Source organism: Myotis brandtii, unplaced genomic scaffold (genome assembly GCF_000412655.1).
Source record: "Myotis brandtii unplaced genomic scaffold, ASM41265v1 scaffold936, whole genome shotgun sequence".
Taxonomy (NCBI): Eukaryota; Metazoa; Chordata; class Mammalia; order Chiroptera; family Vespertilionidae; genus Myotis; species Myotis brandtii.
Genome location: NW_005371860.1, coordinates 145905 through 165167, shown reverse-complemented (window position 1 = coordinate 165167; position 19263 = coordinate 145905). Strand labels below are relative to the sequence as shown.

General features: G+C 44.8%; 2 protein-coding genes across 2 annotated transcripts; one reads left to right on the top strand and one right to left on the bottom strand.

The window, feature by feature from the left end:
- Nucleotides 1-727: 727 nt before the first annotated feature.
- On the bottom strand, nt 728-7797 carry TRIM21 (tripartite motif containing 21). Its single transcript, XM_005885907.2, has 7 exons — nt 7716-7797; nt 6256-6709; nt 5732-5827; nt 4378-4608; nt 2747-2769; nt 1969-2069; nt 728-1673 (listed from the first exon to the last, which is right to left on the bottom strand). Exons 2-7 carry the CDS (start codon nt 6661-6663, stop codon nt 1126-1128), a joined length of 1407 nt encoding a protein of 468 aa, XP_005885969.1. The 5' UTR covers nt 6664-6709; nt 7716-7797; the 3' UTR covers nt 728-1125.
- An 8819-nt stretch (nt 7798-16616) lies between these two features.
- Nucleotides 16617-17570, top strand: LOC102238875 (olfactory receptor 51G2). Its single transcript, XM_005885906.1, has one exon. The coding sequence runs from the start codon at nt 16617-16619 to the stop codon at nt 17568-17570; it is 954 nt and encodes a 317-aa protein (XP_005885968.1).
- The last annotated feature ends 1693 nt before the right edge of the window (nt 17571-19263 follow it).

Below are 19263 nucleotides of genomic sequence, written 5' to 3'. Positions count from 1 at the left end.
CAAGAAAACAGAAACACCAATCAGAAAGGATATATGCACCCCTATGTTCATAGCAGCACAATTCACCATAGCTAAGATTTGGAAACTGCCTAAGTGCCCATCAACAAATGAGTGGATTAGAAAACTGTGGTACATCTACACAATGGAATACTATGCATGGATGGACCTGGAGAGCATTATGCTAAGCGAAATAAGTCAGTCAGAGAAAGATAAATATCACATAATCTCACTCATTTGTGGAATATAATGAACAACATAAACTGCTGAAAAAAAATAAAACCAGAGTCATAGAAGCATGGAATAGACAATCCAACCTATGAGGGAAGGTGGGGAGTGAGATGGTAAGAGATTAACCAAAGGACTTGTATGCATGCATGTGAGCATAACAAGTGGACATAGATGGGGCGGGGGGTGGGGGGGAGGGAGGTGAGGGCATGTGCTGGTGGTTGAGGACAGCTGGGCAGAGGTCAATGGGGGAAAAAAGAGACTTATGTAATATATTAAACAATAAAGAATTTAAATAAAAAACCCCCCAAAAAACCCCAAACCAAACAAACAAAAAAGATACAGTTGGGAGATAATGGTGAGAATGGGTATGCAGGCTGGATATTTAACTTGGCAATCTAAGGTGTGCTTAATTCACCTTAAAAAAATGTGGAGCCACCTATAATCAAATGTGTTTGTGTTAGAAAGTTTGTCCCAAATGAGTATGAGAACAAGAGTTGAATGGGATAGAGGCACAATTTATTTGGGAAGCCCTTTTGCAAACTATGTAAGATAAAATAGAGATCTGAGCCAAGGCCTAGAGATGGGGAGGAGAAAACAAAAAGAGAAGGCAGAACATGTTTTGGTTGATCCAGATGAGTTTGGGTCAAATATAAATAGTTTGTTTTATAGAGGGAATCATAAGCAATCTAGGGCAGGAATACTGAGGTTGAAGATCACTTGACATAGATGTTCAGTGACCTCCTTGTCAAACCTGGCTTGCTGGTATCCCGACACCTCTGCAGAGACAAAGGCAGTCCTGAGGTCATGGGAAAATAAGAGGATCAGTGGCTGAGGAGGGGAGTCAACAAAAGAGGTGTCAGTGTCCGGAGAGAGCCATCAACAGTCAGTGGCTCCCTATCATGCCATCCTCAGAGGACAGAGGGTCAGAGGGGCTGAGTTTCTTCCACCATCATCGAAACCAGGATTGAAGAAAGGCCGTAGGGGCCCAGTGAAGGCACATTCTGAGAAGGTGTAGATGAGTGAGCCGTGGTCAGTGATGTTGTAGAAGGAGACAATACGGGCCTCATAGTCCAGGAAGATCCCAATTTGGCATGGAGGCACCGAGAGGTGGAGTGGAGTCTGCGGGCAGGTGCCAGCCTCATATTTTTCTTTCTTCCACAGCCAAATTGTCCAGAAGCCATTCATGGGGCTGAGTATAAAATGCCCCTTCCTCTGCACAGAGTCTCTACAAACACCCAGGTCCCAGGCCTCCTTTCCCGTCACATCTACCTCCCAGTAACGTTTTCCAGAGTCGAAGCACTGGGCACCCAGGACCATAGGATAAGTATCAAATCTCTCCTCATTTTCAGGCACCTTCTGCTGGGTGTCTCCAAGCCTCACTTGTCTCTTGTCCTCTGAAATGATAAGCCACGGATTGGCTGTGTGTGGATCCAGAGTGACGTGTACTGCAGAGAGAGGACCACAGTTAGGCTGGGAGAGTGTGTGTGGGGAGTAACTAACCCTGTTTCTGTGGTGGGGGGGATGATGGGGTGAGCCTGAACATCACTGTGTGAGGAAATGACCCCCTAGCCAAGCCAGCTCCAGCCCTTGTCCGGACTTTTGAGGGAACCACTTTCCCTAGCTCTGTTCCTGCCCCACCTGCTTTGACCTGACATCTCTCCCTGACCCTGGACCTAGTCACACTCTTGTCATCCCGCTGCTGTTCATAGGCTGGTTCTGTACTCCTGGAGCTTGCCTCACCTCCACACATCCTCAGCATACTCTTCAGCCCTGGCACAAGGCACACAGTCCTCAGGTCTGGGGAGGTGATGTCCAGCTCTCCCAGTTTCCAGGATTCACTCCTGGGGGAAACAGAGTTAGACACCTCATCTTCAACTCCTACCCAACCCTCCCTGAACCCCAATGCGATAACCTCTCTTGCAGATGACTGATAACTTAATTAAACACAAATTTACAAACACCTGCTATATTAGAATATATGGGGGTGAGACAAAAGGAGGCAGGATTTACACCCTATCCAGGCCTCCCCATCACATGGGCCTCTGGAGCATGTGCATAGTCCGTATCTCCTCTCCAAGCCCGAGGTCACCACACAAGCACTTCCGGTTTCATTTTACAGGCAGGGCGCTGATCTACGCGGAATCATTTTCTAAGGAACGTCAAGGAGCCTCATGCCGTGGGTCCTACTCATGGCTTTTTCTGGGAGGTGTGTGGCTAGTTAGTTTTTAAAAGAAGTCCCATCAGGCTGTAGACCCAGAACGTCCCAGAATTTCCCTGTTTGTCAGGGCTTCATTTTGTGAAGATGTTACAGTCCAATTACTTTGGACAACTCACCAACTGAGATGCCCAAGAATTATCCCTGGGAGACCAGAAAATATTCCATGGAGGATTGTATCTCTGAGAATAGGAAGGTGCATGGGGAAGACTTCAGTGCATGTTTCTCTAACTCAATAATCATTAATGCAGGTAAATACACCTCCTTCCACCCCTTCCTCCAACAAAGAAAACCTCTCCTTACCTTTCCAGGACACTTTTCACCTCCTGAGGAAAAAAGAGACAGAGAGTAAGTTCCAGAATCACTGGTTGAACGACTGAGATGTCAGTCCCCTGGGTGATGTGATGCCACCCTGAGGTCCTTAGGACACTGCTCTGCCCAGTTCCTCTGGGCCATGGCCCAAAAGACATCTCTGACCAACTTGGAACAGAGGGATGTGTGGATGCTCGTGGGTAACCAGAAATCCACATATAACCATATGTAACCTATAGCCAAGAGAACGAAAAACTAGATTCTTGGGGAGAGGAAGTGGGTGGCAAGAGTGGAAAGAATCAAATAGCCCTGCCTGGCCGAGGCCCAGAAACAGCCACAGTAAAAGAATAGCCAAGTCAGGATGCACAGAAACTGCTGTCTCATTTGTGGGCTTGAGTTGTTTGGAGAGAAAAGGCTGGTTAAAGCTCTGTCCTGTGCTGTCATTAACGTTGCTCCCTCACATATGTGAAATCAAATCACCTAAGAATATTCTGTTGCTGAGGTTGGGAGCCCGTATCTGGTCCTGGTGTTCCAAAAGTGCATTAGAAGCCTGGCAAACGAATCACTGGTGGATATGAGATCATTTTAAGTAGCATATACAATGATGATTTAAAAAAAATAGTTATGTACTTATTTTAATCTTAGCTCTTTCTCATACTATTCGGGTGAACTGGGTCAAGTTACTTAGCTTTTGTCTCTCACTAAATCTCTTAACATCTCTGTGCCTTAGTGTTCTCAACTAGAAAATGGAATAATAGGAGAACCACCTCCTCACAATGTCAGGAGGGATTCAATGCCTGGCATGTAATATGTGCTATTTAAGAATATGCAGTTATTCTTATGAAATAGAAAAAATATCAGCAACAATATCAACATGATTTCTTGCCTATTATTGGTTAGGACAAATTTCCTTTTAAACTAAATTTATTCTGGCAAAAGTGTGAGACAATTTAAAGAAAAATAATATGTTAAGATCACTTAGGTAGTTCATAGAAGTAGCAGAAAGTATAAAGGAGATATAATTATGACTAAAGTTTGGGGAATTCTTGTTTTTTAGTCCATCTCCTTTCCCTTATTTTTCACAAATGGAGAAATTAGGTCCAAGAAAGGAAAAAAATGACTTAACCTAGAGTGATAGAGAGAATTGGTGACAGGGCTGGGGCTGGGCTACTGTTTCTTAATTTTCAGTTCAATATTTTTAGTTTTTTAGGAAAACTTTCCCATGGCCAGATACTCATCAAAAAGCCTTGGTGGATTATCTCATTTAATTCTCACAAAAATTCTTTGAGATATGTAATATTATAATATCCATTTAACATATGAGAAACCTGATTAAGGACCTTTCTCAAGGTCATGAACCTGGTACATGTTAGACCAGGCAGTTAACGGAGACGTTCGTTTTAAAAAAATTGCTGCATGGATTGATTACTCCCTCCTAAATCTGTATCTTTCCATGCCTTGAATGCAAACCACTCATGGGTCTGGATTCCAGTTTGTTTTATTAAAAAAAAAAAAAAATTCCAGGGACCAGGTTTCTGTTTGCTCTGACAGCAGCCCCAGGGAGCTCTGGCTTTTGTTCGGTTCCTCCTTGAGAGCAGAGCGGGGGGCCTCTCCCGTCTCACCTGCAGCAGCTCCAGCTCCGAGCCCCGGCTTCTCCTCTCCAGCTCTGAAACCAGCTCCTGCAGGGCCTGGCAGCGCTGGGCCAGCTTGGCCTCCGTCTCCCCCAGGATTCTCAGCTGTTCCCTCTCTTCCTTCTCTAGCTTCTGCAGTTGCCTCTGTTTCTCTTCAGCCAGGAAGTTTTTCTGCTGCTCAAACTCTGCGTGGATCCTCAATTTGTGTGTCTCAACCTTCTCCTTTGGTGTCATTGGAAAGAGAGAGGTGGGTTTTTTAAAAATCAAAATCTCCCAAATTGAGATGTCCATACCCACTTCTACTCCCTGTCGACTCACCACTCCGGCTCTGTCCGGGAAGAAACACACACACACACACACACACACACACCACACACACACACACACACACACACACACACACACAATTTTGCTGGGAAAGTGGGTGGGTGAGGCTTCTGGGATTAAGAGGGGAATGGGATTAGTGGGGCACACTGCAGTTGCCCTAGAATAACAGCTGCATCAGCCCTTGGAATCAGAGACTCTCCTCAACTTCTTTTAAAACCCAACCAGCACTCAAATGTGTCCTTTTATCTTCATATCTCAGTGCACTGAGGACTAACACCTGTCCCCACTCAAACAACCTCCCAAAGACAGGTCCACAACACCATTCTTAAGTCCTGGGGCAAGAGAGTCTTTGTGCTGTACTTCGCTCGCCCTCTTGTGCTAGTGATTAGAGGGTTACCAATGACACAAGATGACCCCTTCTGCCACCACAGCTTGTTTCACCCTCCCTACTTCCTAAATCTTCCTCTTCTGGTATCTATTGGTCATGATTCCTTCCACTCCACTCCTGACCCGCCTCACCTCCATACCACCACTGCAGAATAAGCTTTAGTTCCTCATTCTACTTTGGACCAGTGATCTGGACACAGTCAGGCAATCACCTGGTCAGACTGGTTTTCCTACCTCAGGCCTTGGTGGTTCCCTCAAGTCTGTTCCTCATAGCCCCAGTCATTTCCTGACAGGCGTATCCGTCTCTCTCCTGGGATAGCTCTGTCCCAGATGCTAAGGCATTGGTGTGGTAAACCCCTAAGACTGGGCAGGAACTTTAGGGTATGGCTTTTTCCTCAGCATCTCTTAAGACTCTCAATTTTTGTGTCTGCTTGGGAGCTCTCTTTGAGCTCATGCTGTTTATTTCCCTCTTCCAGGAAGCCTAGAGGACTGTTGGTTCTTGAAGAGTGACATACGCTGACCCTATCACTCTTCAGACAGGCAGTGATATGGTTAGGGTTTTCTTGAGGCTAGGACCCTGGACCCCGTCTAGGCTTTAGATCTAAGATGCCTTTGGGGATGTGACTCTTGCCTTCCAGGCTGCTCTCTTCGTTACAACATCCATTTCCAACTTCTCAGCCAATTCTTGCTCTTTTCTCAGTTTCTTTAATGCCACCTGGAGCTTCTCCTGCAGAGAAAGAAAGCAGGGTAATGCCCAACCAGACCAAGAAGGAGGTGGGGGAAGATCATATGGGTTCTCAGAAAAGCCCGAGGGCAGAAAAGGAGGGAGGACTAGAGTCCCATTGGGGTTCAAATTTTTGTGACATTTTTGGAAAAAGCTTCATGTTTCTTAAGAAAGCGCCACACTGTTCGGGTGGCAGGGGTGGGGACACTAGTCATTCCTAATTAATCAGGAAACCACAAGGAAACAAGATCTTTGCAGCATTTTCCCATAGCATCTTCCCTGCTCCTGGGAATAAGAAAGTTCTGATGAGCCTTAAATTAGACAAGAAGGTGGGGAACGCTCTCCCTTTCCTCAGTCCCCCACCTCTACAGGGGACTCTCTCCCATCCCATCTCCTTTCTACCTGTTCATGCCTCCGTGCCAAGACCTCACCTGGTACTCCTGGGCAGCCTCCTCAAGCGGGACCATAGGATGGTCACGGTGTTTCCGAGACTGGGAACACACCAGGCAAAGAGCCTTCTCATCTCTCTCACAGAACAGGAGAAGTCTCTCTCCATGCACCCCACATTGCTCCTTCTGTGTGCCCTCCTTGGCATTTTGGCTGATTTGCCTTAGGTTGTCCACCATATTGGCTAGCTGGAGATTGGGCCGGAAGTTCTTGAGCAGGAATTGCTTCCTGCACACAGGACAGGTGCCGCCCCCAGCTTTGGCGACCTGAGAGATGCATTCTTGGCAGAAGCTGTGGCCACATTCAATGCTCACAGGCTCCACTGTGGGATCCAGGCAGATGGGGCATGTGACCTCCTCCCACATCATTGCCAAGGGCTTTGCTGAGGCCATGGCGGGATGTTCCTAGTAAGCAGCACCGTGGAGATCTTGAGGCGACCTAGTAGGGGGAGGAGAAAAGTTAGGGAGAAGACGAGAAAGGGTGTGTGAGGAAAACAAAACAACTCAAAGGAAGATATGAGGGACAGTGAACTGGAGGGGTTAAAACAAGACAAGAACATTAACCTGAATAACAAGACCTTTTCCTCCATAGTCTGTCTGATTCAGTCAGACAGAAGGGGGTAACTGAGTCCCCAAAAGAGACAGTGAAAACTGTCTCCCCAACCAGGGATCCAACTCCCAACCTGGGTATGTGCCCTGACCGGAATCGAACCCACAACCTTTGGTGTACGGGAGGACACTCCAACCAACTGAGCTACACTGGGCAGGGCTATTCTTATATATTCTTTTAAGTATATATGTGTATCTGTGTGTGTGTGTGTACACACACACATGTATGTGTGATCAGCATACCCTGGGCTCTTTTGTCAGCTACTCTGAACTTGGCAGCTGTCTTCATTTCCTCCCATCCTAACCCTGGCCCTTTCTCTTCCAGAGGGGTACTTTTTTTTTGAGAGAGAGAGAGAGAGAGAGAAGAAAGAAAGTGCCCCAATGTCCGGGGATCGATTGCCATCCATAGGCGCCCGTCCGGGGGATCGAACCCACAACCTTTTGGGGCACCAACCTTTCAGTGCACGGGACTATGCTCCAACCAGTGAGCCACAGGGGCCAGGGCTAGAGGCGGGGATGGGAGTCTCAGGATCGCAGACCTCCCCCACACTGGACTCCTCGGGACCACCCTCCGGCTGGGTTTCCGGCTTCCGTTCTGTTTTTCTCCCCCCCCACCCCCAGCTTTAGCCGGCCCTTGTCCCAGCTCAGGTGCCGGCAGCAGGGCAGCCGGACCTCCTTCCACGTTACTTGGAAGTCACGTTCACAGCCCAGCCTCCTCCCAGGAAGATCTGCTGCGGAGAAGGGGAGACTGACCCCCAAGGCTCTAGGGTGGGAACTGGAAGAAAGGGGATCTTCAGACCTGGGCAGGGGTACCTAGGGCCAGCCTGTTCACTCACCTTTTCCGGGCACTCAGGGAAACGCAGCCGGCTTTCTATTTCACTTTCGATTTTCTGTAAGAAGCAAGTCTAGGGGAGGCGGAGCGAGAGGAGGAGAGGAAACCCAAGGGGCGGGGTGAGGCAGGAGACGGGCGAGCGGAGGTGGAGTTGATAGCCGCTGGGGTCGGAAGCTGCAGACGCCTGGGCTAGTGCTTGGAGGCTGGTCAGAGTGAAAGCTCCGCTGCGTTTGCTTCCTGCTTTGTGCCCCCTCCCATGTCCTCACTATCTAATACTGTAAAACATCCATCAGCGGTTCTCAACCTGTGGGTCGCGACCCCTTTGGCGGTCGAACGTCCCTTTCACAGGGGTCGCCTAAGACCATCCTGCATATTAGATATTCACATTACGATTCATACCAGTAGCAACATTACAGTTATGAAGTAGCAACGAAAATAATTTTATGGTTGGGTCACAACATGAGGAACTGTATTTAAAGGGCCAGAAGGTTGAGAACCACTAACTAGATGGAGGGGCCATCAGCCCACCCCCACGTGCTGTACCCACGTGTGGGAGCTGCTCTTAAGGAGGTTTGGTGGGAGAGAAGAGCGTCCGGAGTGCGCCCTCACTTGCCACCATCTGCTTCCTACTTTCAGAAACAATTCCTTTTCCCAGCACTTGTTATTCTTTTAACATCAGGGCATAAGAGATTTATTGTGCAGGACCTCAAGGCGTGTATCACACCAGGGCAGTGGTTCTCAACCTTCCTAATGCCGCGACCCTTTAATACAGTTCCTCATATTGTGGTGACCCCTAATTTCATTGTTACAAATTGAACATAATTAAAGCATGGTGATTATAATTACATAAAAACAATATGTAATTATATATGTGTTTTCCAATTGTCTTAGGCAACCCCTGTGAAAGGGTCGTTCGACCCCCAAAGGGGTTGCGACCCACAGGTTGAGAACCACTGCACCAGAGAGTGGTAAGAATGGAATTGACAGGGATTGAGCACCAACTGTGTTCTTGTCACTGAGCTAGGGATTTTCTTAGATTATTTCGTTATTATTATTATTTTAAAGATTGTGCTAAATACCCATAACATAAAATTTACCACGGTAACTATTTTTAGGTGTATAATCCAGTGGCATTAAATACATTCACATTGCTGTGCAGCCATCACCACCATCCATCTACAGAACCTTTTTCATCTTGCCAAACCCAAACTCTGTCTCCATTAAACAATGATTGCCCATTCCTCCCTCGCCCCAGCCCCTGCAACCACCGTTCTAAGCAGACGTGACGTGGTACCCGGCATTGGATCCCGGATTAAGAAACAGGCACTAACGGAAAAACTGATGAAATACAAAGGCAACCTGGACTGTAGTTACTAGTAATGGACCATCAGTAATTCCTTAGTTTTGACAGATGTACCATGTTTATATTAACATTAAGGAAGCTCGATGGAGAATAGACAGAAACTTTTATGCTATCTTTGAAACTGTTCTGTGAATCTAAATTTATTTCCAAATAAAAAGTTTAGTTTAAAATCCCCAAACTCTGACTATGAGTGGGAAGCATGACATGTGGATGGACAATGCAGAGGAGTCCGGACTACTGAAGCCTGTTCTCAGTCCCCTATTGGAAAGGAAAGGGAGTACGTACAGAGAATCTATGATGTTTCAAGTCCTTTTCTGAGTGCTCTCACATTATATTATAATTCTAACAATGATCCCATGAAATAACCATTATTCTCAGTTTACAAGCGAAGCATTGTGGCGAGCCGGCACTGCCATGGCACACTCAGCCCCACATTGGGTGCCTTATGTGCCATGCCAGCTCAGTCAGTTTCAGTGACCCTGAGAGGGGGCGGTGAAGGATTGAGAAAAGACAGACAAGAGAAGAAAGCTGGGTCTGGGTGGGACACTGTCCTCTCTGATGAAGAGCCTCTCTGATGGAGAGCTAGCGACAGCGCCACGGATTACAAGCCGTGTCTTTATGTTATAGACAGATTCCACGAGGCAAAGTCAGGGCGTGGTCAAGATGTTTACAACATTATTGTGGGTTTCCATCCTAGTACATGCACCTGAACTCTATCAAGCCCACATCACTCAGACACATGGGGCCATGTGTTCGGACCATAGGTTCAAGCTTACAACTATAGCTGTTGGCTATAATTGTGCTGGGTGGCCATGAGAGGACTGTGCTCTCTCATTGGTCTGAGGTTTAAACCTGTCTAAACACTGTAGCCGCTCTCCACAAAGCATAAAAGGCCCAAGGGCTTAAAGTAATTTGCTTATTATCACAATTGATAAGTGACAGTTCTAGAAATATATCTCAGCTTTTCCATTACATCATGCTTGACAGATGATTTCCAAGGGTTAATACTGACAGAGAAAGGGAGAGACATTACTTCATCATCATAGGTTTATTTTCCACCACCTGCATCCCCTAGGTATAGGCATAAAGTTAGAGAACTTCTCTCCTCTCTGACATGCTCCCCATGTTTAAAGCACTCAGGCACACCTCTTTGGCTATGTTGCCTGATTTCTCTTTGGCAGAATTTGGAAAAAGCTTAGGCTTATTCTCTTGAGATATTGAAATGCCTCACTGTCTCTTGCTCCAGAAGGACCGAGTGTGTCCCAGTCCCTAACCATCCTCTTGGTCTCCACCTGCCTCTGTTTGTCACCAGGCAACTCATGGGGCTCACTCTTTGGGAAGAGCAGGTGCTCAGGACAGGAAACCTTAGTATTCTTCTGGCGCCCTCTATGAAAAATCATCAGGATGCTACCACCTGATGCTTCCTTCCAAGTCCCAGAGCTGCCTGGCCCAGGACTCAGGGGGTTCAGTAAGTTCAACTCGGAAAATCTCTTAGATTTGCACCGGGATCCCAGCAGACCTGTTATTTCCCTAACTCTGTCAGGAGGATTATAACATTCTGGTCTTTATTGACACAGCAAGAAATGCATTTCACAAACGGACAGAGAGATGAGAGGAGACACAAGCTCTGCAGCTATGGTGAGTGCTGGGCCTGGAGTGTCAAAGCTGGGCTTGCGATGGGGAGACTGCACACCGAGGCCTTGCACCACCAACCTACATCAGCGTTTCTCCTTCTGGGCAGCACTGAATGCTTCGTCACATGTCCCCCATTCATCCCTAGAACATAAAAGCTTCAAACAGCTAGAGGTGAAAGGGATCTGAGTTGTTTTTGGGGAACTGGAGACCCTCCAGACAGTTTTTGACTGCCCAGGTACAGATGTCTGGCCTATTATGCTAAGCTTATTTCTAAGGAGAGCAGTATTAGAGCTAATTTTTCAACCACCTTCATCCTCTAGGTATAGGCATAAAGTTAGAGAACTTCTCTCCTTTATGACATGCTCCCCATGTTTAAAGCACTCATGCACACCTCTTTGGCTATGTTGTCTGATTTCTCACTGGCAGAATTTTTGTTGTTGTTGTTGTTTGTTAATCTTCACCCTAGGATATTTTTTCATTGTGTTTTAGGGAGAGTGGAAGAAAGAGAGAAACATTATGTGAGAGAAACACATTGATTGGTTGCCCCCTGCAGGAGTCCTGACCAGGGCCCAGAAGTCCCGACCAGGGCTGGGCCAAAGAGGAGCCTGAAACCAAGGTATGTGCCCTTGACCAGTATCGAACCTGGGACCCTTTGGTCCATAGGTCGACACTCTATCCACTGAGCCAAACCGGCTAGTGCTGGCAGAATTTAGAAAGAGCTGGTGCTTAACAGCATCTCGAGCTTGGGGAAAACTTAGGTCCCCAGCTTTTGACAGTCTTTGCTAGGCTAAGTTTCATAAGCTGTCTGCGCTTATTTTTCTGTAATTTCTCTTAGCCCCAGGCATGGGGCTTCTTCAGTCTCAAGACTCCGCTGGCAAGTCCAGAGACTTACAGCCTAATATCCTCTTGAGTACCAGAGACTAATGCCTGGTTGCCATGGAAATCTTCTTGTGGGAGAAGGGTCTCCAACCTTCTCTAAGCTAGGTATTACTCTTAGATGGCTCTTAGTTTGGCCATGAACCATTTGGGGACAAACTTCTTTGATCAGAGAAAGACACAGTCTTTGCACTATTCATGGTCTTCCGAAACACGGATGAATGGTAGAGGGGCAGAGAGTGTGGTTTAATTTTCCCCACACCCTTAGAAGGGTTTGCTCTGCATTGATTCTCTGTCTCTTTCTCCTCCCTCTCTATTTCTTCCTCTCATTGTTTTTCTTTGCAGGTTAGGTTTATCACATTTCTCCTTTGGTCTCTAGGAGATTTTATTTTTTGTTAGGGGGGAGATTTTCTTAAGCCATGAGTCTATATTTAAACTCATGCACTATGAAACATAGGGATGGCCAATAAACACATGGACCCTGATAATCTCAGAACTTTTTAATGGGGAAGTTCAAGGATTGATGCATATAAGAGGTGAGGGAGGAGGTAGGGGTGGTCGATGAGAGTGCATAAATCTGTAATTGTATTTCATCTTCTTTGGGGATAAAAATTTTAAGCATGAATGATATTAGTAATCATCACAGCTAGCAGAAAGAAGCAACATGACACAGTGTTGAAGAATGTGGGCTCTGGAGTTAGACTGCTTAGATTTGAACGCTGGCTCATCTACTTCCTACACTTGATCTTAGCCAAAAGGCCGAGAAGCGATCATCATCTACTTCCTTACTTCACGATCTTAGGCAAGTTATCCAACTACTTGGTACTTTAGTTTTTCCATATGCAAAATGGAAATGATAATTATACCCACCTCATAAAGTAGTAAATACTAAAACAACCCATAATAGCTAACATTCATTAATTGCTTATTTTGTGCCAGGCACTATTCTAAGTGCTTTGCATGTATTCTCATTTAATCTTTATAATGATCTCAAGAGACAAGTATTAACATTAAAGATTTTAGAGATGAGAGTGCCGAGGAATGGACAGATACATGGGCTTTGGAGTCAAATGAACTGCGCTTGAGGCTGGTCCCTTATGTTTACTCTTAATGTGGCCATTGACAGATTTCCACACCTCTCAGGCTCTATTTCCTCATCTAAAGAAAGGAGATGATGCCACTCACAGACTTGGAAAGGAGGGAGATTTCATGAGATAATGGATGTGAAACCACAGGGTATCTCTGCTTGTCATCACATTTTCATAAATGCCTACTGTGTGCTAAACAGTTTGTAGTCTTTCCCATGTTCACACCATTCTGTGAGGTCAGTATTATTGTCCTTTTATTATTATTTTTAAACATGGCAAAAACACAACACTTTGCTGAACTTCTTCTCACCCCTGCAGTATTAGAACAGGGGGTGGAGGATGCCTTTTCTCTTGTATCAGACACTGCAGCATTCTTGGGTCTTGGGTAAAGATGAATTGTGGAAGGTAACTTGGCCATTGCATCTGGAGGACGAGTTACAACCTGTGTGGAATGTTTGGAAAAACTGGGAGTGATGGAGGTGGAGGCCTAGCTGGAGGATGAAGGGACTGGTCCTGGGAGCTACTTCTTTCAGCAGGTGACCTCACTCTGGTCTCAAAACACTGCATCTGCTTTAGAGCGACACGGGGTTGGAGAAAGGGGAGAAAAAAAGCTGGCCTTCAAATGTTCTTGATGGCAAAGGATCTAATAGCCACGAAGGGCCAGAATCGCCTTTTCTTATACTAGTATGAAGCAATTAAGCCAATAGCGTTTGTTTTTAGGCCAGCTTGGATTTAAATCCTAGCTCTAATCACCTAGCTTCATTACGTTGGGGAAGTTATTTGGCCTCCCTGAGCCTCAATTTTCTCATCAGAAAATGGGAAAATATCCCACAGGGTTAGCAGATTGAGTAAGCAATATGTAGAGAGCATTTATAAAAAACAAATACCTTAATTTCTGGAGAAAATAAACTTAAAACCCCGAAGAAATATCAGAAAGCAAAGGATATGGCAAAATGTTTGTTTGTTTGTTTGTTTGTTTGTTTTTAAGTACAGAAAGTCGGCTTTAACTCCAGCACAGTGACGTAGGGATCTCCAGGAGCCACGGAGACAGGGACTGTCCAAGTTGCCAACTGCTGGAGAAGGCACTTGTTCAGGGGGGATTGTGGCCTGTGGTTGTCATTTCTCTCTGCTGTCATTTCACAGAAGCTTTGTACAAAACTCTGTGATGCTATGTGGAATGACAATCAGTGCTTTTTTGTGTGGACTAAGTTGTATCCAGAGAAAAAGCCTTCCCATTTGGGCTCTGACCTGACAGTTTGGGAGAAGTTTCATAAGCTGTCTGCTGGCACATGGCCTTGAGAATCAGTGCTGAACTGAGATCAGGATCATTCACTTACCAGATGTTTGGTTTGTAGCAAGTTATTCAACCTGGGACTCAGCTCCTTATTGTGAAGAGAGTAGGTAACATCCCTACGCAGAGGCTACCACAAGGTCAATAAATGATAAAAGCTATTCATATCATCAATAATCATTATTTGACACCAATCGGTGAAATTGTACACACTCATAATGGAACAAACAAGCACACGACTTTAGGGTATTCCTGGCTTATGTGAGTTTTCTTTGCTCTCTGTCATTTCCTAGTACTGTGCTTGACACATAACAGAAAGTCAGTTTAGTAAGATAGTGCTGGTAAAAATAATAAAATCATATATTCATTTCTTCAACAAACAGACGTAAATTTGAAGGAAAGCAGATAGAAAAGAGTATATCCTACATGATTGAAATAGGCAAAATTAATCTGTGGTATTAGAAGTCCAGATGATGGTTAACCCTGAGAGGAGGAGGTAACTGGAAGGGGTCACAGGAGTTCCCTGGGGCTGACAATATTTTGTTTCTTAATCTGAGTGCTTGTTGCTTTGAGGTAATTCATTCATCAGCTTTACAGTTATAATATGCAGGCTTTTCTGCATGTATTTTGTATTTCAACAAAAGAGATATTTTAAGAATTATCAAATATGGTAAATTTGATGAGTAGAAAAATGTCTTCTGAATAGTGTTTATAATGCTTAGGAGAGAGGTAACTGCATAGGTTAGCAATGTAGGATGGATAAGGTCCTTTCCCTTATGGACCTGGTTTAATGATCTCACTTAGACTTGATCCTGCAGCCTCAGGGACCCGTGAGAGTTATTTAACAAAGATATTATAGGAGACATCTTCCTAAAACAAACCTGATCACTGCGTTTCCTCCCTAGGCACATGTTCATTTAAATGTCCACACTTTCCTTTTCTCAAGTAGTCTGATCATGATTCAAATGGAAATTTGGATGATAAATTTAGAACAATAAAGAGTGACAAAAATGACAAAAGTAGGACAGTTTAAGAGGCTGTTATACTATCTAGGGACATGATGGTGACTTTGGCTACATTAGTTAACTGGGATGTGAAAGGAGGGGATATTTCAAATATAGATATGGGGAATATGTTACAGAGTGAAAAGAGATACTAAGTGTGTGTGTGTGTGTGTGTGTGTGTGTGTGTGTGTGTGTGTGTGTTTCCCCTGGAAATTTCATGGATAACAGGAAAGGAAACAAAGCCTGAGATGTATTAGAAGGTGAACTTTGGGGAGAAAATAGGGGAATTACAGTTTGTGGTTCTGTAGGACATTTAATTTACAATGCAAATCAATGTGAAGATACTTAGAAGACAAATGGAGATGCAGTCCTGTCGATGAAGAGAGAACTTGTGGAGACTGCAGCCTAACTCTGCTATGGAAACAGATGAGCTTGCAGCACACATTCTCGGTTCCTTGCTTAACATTAACCCTTGGGGTTCTGCAGCTCATGCTTCTCTGCTCCATTCTTCAGGTGGTGTCCTCGAGACATGTCAGCCTCACCATTCTGCCCACACTGAGGAGAACTTCAAAGTACTTGGGAATGTCACAAAGTACTTGGGGCTGTCACAACAGCTTTTATGGTAAAAGGGATGAAAAAGAGATATGTAAGAGGAAGGTGCCTTCAAATTCAATGTGTCCACAGAACTGTCTCAGAGGCAGAGTCAGCAGAAAATGCGCAAGCTTTAAGCAGCCAATGACGTGGATGTGGGATTGAGGAAGAGAGAGTTTAACAAAAATGAGTGCGTTTGAGTTTACCAGACTTAGCTTTGAAGAACTCTTGATTACTTTTTCTAATCTAACCCATCTTCACAGGAGAGAAATGTGTCACTATTGATGTTCAAAGAGCCTGTTAGGGGCCCAAAAGCATTTCCAGAAAAGAAATACAGAAAATGCTGGTTGCATAATGGCGCCAGAAGAAAAACCAACCAGTCTCCACAGAAGATGGTTTTAAAAATACACCATTTGTTTGAGTATCCTTTCTGGAATATTTGTTAACATGTATATCAAACTGTGGAAAACCTGTCTCTGAGAATACTATTCTCCTTTTTTATTTTAAAAAAAATATTTTTATTGATTTCAGAGGAAGGGAGAGGGAGAGAGAGATAGGAACATCAATGATGAGAGAGAATCATTGATTGGCTGCTTCCTGCATACTCCACACTGGGGACTGAGCCCACAATCTGGGCATTTGCCCTGACCGAGAATCAAACTGTGACCTCCTGGTTCACAGGTTGACACTCAACCACTGAGCCACTAATTATTTCATCTGAGAAGACACTTTGAAGAGATAGGCTTTTGGGTATTGCTTAAGTGAATAAAAGAGGTTGTTTAGGCAAAAGAGAAGATAAGTATTAAGTAGCTGAACTAATAAGTATAGATCAACTCATAAAATTGATTCAATACTACTTATTCAAAGATAATATTAAACTAGCCAGAAAATGGAAGGGAATGGAGCTCCTAAGAGGAATGAGGTTTCTTTCATGGACTAAGAAAGGGTCATGGAGCAGCTCTTCTTTTGCAGCCCACACTTAGGGACTTTATAAGTGATGATCAAATGAATGAATGCCTCTTACTTGTAGGGTGCACAATCCCTTCCTGGAATCATGATGTTCTCCTGCAACACCAGCACTTATGGTCATTCTACCTTCCTCCTCACTGGCTTTCCAGGCCTGGAAGCTTCTCATCATTGGGTTTCTATCCCCATCAACCTTATCTGTGTGGTTTCCATCCTGGGCAACAGTATCATCCTCTTCCTGATCCGCACAGACCCAGCCTTACAACAACCCATGTACATCTTCCTGTCCATGTTGGCAGCCTCAGATCTGGGCCTCTGTGCCTCCACCTTCCCAACTATGGTGCGGCTCTTCTGGCTGGGTGCTCGTGAGCTGCCCTTTGATCTCTGTGCTGCACAGATGTTCTTCATCCATGCCTTCACCTATGTGGAATCTGGTGTGCTGCTGGCCATGGCCTTTGATCGTATTGTTGCCATCCGAGACCCTCTGCACTATGCCACAATTCTTACCCACTCAGCCATGGCTAAAGTGGGGGCTGCCATCCTGGTGAGGGCTGTCGTGCTCAACCTCCCAGGACCCATGCTCCTGCGGCATCTGCTCTTTCCCCAGATCAGTGTACTCTCTCACTGCTACTGCCTGCACTGTGATCTTGTAGGACTGGCCTGCTCAGACACCCAGATCAACAGCTTGGTTGGCCTGGTCTCGATACTCCTCTCACTGGGCCTTGACTCCTGCCTCATTGTCCTCTCCTACACCCTGATCCTAAGGACCGTGCTAGGTCTTGCGTCACCTGGGGAACGTCTCAAGGCACTCAACACGTGTGTCTCACACCTCTGCATTGTTCTCATCTTTTATTTGCCCAAACTGGGGCTATCTGTGTTGCACCGAGTAGAGAAGCATAGCTACCCTGCTCTGGCAGTGCTCATGGCTAACCTGCACTTCTTGGTTCCACCCTTCATGAACCCCATCGTTTACTGCATCAAGTCTAAGCAGATCCGCCAGGGCCTCCTAAAGCGCTTCCAGGAAAAAAGGGTTGATGTTTCCTAGAAAAGCAAAAGGACCCAGGTCAACCCAGGTCTTGGGGTGGAGGAGGATTGGTTGTGACGATTTAAATTTTAGGGGTTTTTAATGAATCAGCTCCAACTTTTGAGTCCTTTGTGTGGCACGATCAGTTTCTATAATTACAGTTTTTGGGGACTGAGACCATTGGAAAGTACATCAAAGTATCATCTTGATAATCTTCTCATTGCTCTATCTGATAAGAGCTGAACTCTTTCAGACTCATATATACTGTAACTTCTCCTTGCCAGGGGAACTTAACCGCACTAAGTGTGAGGATGCATGTGCATATCTTTTTGTTCAGGTATCTCTCTCCTTTTCCACCTGGATTACCACCCCCACCCCCTGAACATTTAATTTTTAAGCCTAAGGAAGAACTGTATTCCTGTTATGTATAAATAGACTATATTTACCTTAACACTGGCCTTCTTCCTCCGAATTTAATATAAACCATCTCACATACCAAGAAGTAGAAAAGGGGAGTGGGTGGTGGGAAACTCACAGGACAACATGGTAGATGCAGAATTTATCTAGCACTTATTTGCAGTTTAGGGAGTGGTAGTTTTCTCCTGGTTCTCTTCATATGTGCCTCTATTTCTTTTTCTTTTTTTTTAAATTACCATTTACATTCAATATTATTTTGTATTAGCTTCAGGTGTAAAGGATAGTGGTTAGGCAATCATATACTTTAGGGAAACTCACAGGACAACATGGTAGATGCAGAATTTATCTAGCACTTATTTGCAGTTTAGGGAGTGGTAGTTTTCTCCTGGTTCTCTTCATATGTGCCTCTATTTCTTTTTCTTTTTTTTTAAATTACCATTTACATTCAATATTATTTTGTATTAGCTTCAGGTGTAAAGGATGGTGGTTAGGCAATCATATACTTTACAAATATATATTCCCTTTGATATTTCCATTACCCACCTGGCACCATATATAGTTATTATAATATTATTGTCTATAATCCTTATGCTGTACTTTACATCCCTGATATTTTGTAACTACTAATCTATACTTATCACTCCCTTCACTTTTTTCACCCAGTCTTCCAACTTGCCTCCCTGTGTCTCTATTTTGAACTAGAGATAAAATTTGACACTGCCAAGCCTAAGAAAGCTATTCAGTATAACTTCTGGATAGAGCTGGTTTCTCAAGCATCAATGGTAAAGGTGGAATAGCCACTCATTTCCAATGCAGGTGATCTGCTAGGATGTAAGCTCCATGAAACCCAGGATTCAGGGACTATTTTGTTCACTGATGTGTCGCCAGCTTTAAGAACAGCACCTACCATATACTAGGTACTTAACATATATTGTTAAATAAATGAGTAGAGAAGATGAAGGCTGATCCCCAGGGAGGGAGAGGACTGGGAGATCTGAATGCCTGAGCCCTGTGGGGATAACAAGCAGTTGGTAAACTTCAATGGAATGAGGTGAGGTTGGATGTCAGAGACTTTGGGGACAAGGTAAGATTTATATGGTCAAGAAGTCTGTTTCTTAGGGTGCAGCTCAGCAAGGAGCTAATTTTTGTGTGTGAAGCTTTGTCCAAAACTGCTTCCAGACTTTGAGGGGGATTTTTACCCAGAAATTGAAGGATGTCTCACTTCATCACTAGCATTGCCCTTGGCCTGCTCAGTCCTAAAGAACATATAACATTTCTTGAAGAATTGAAATAGGAA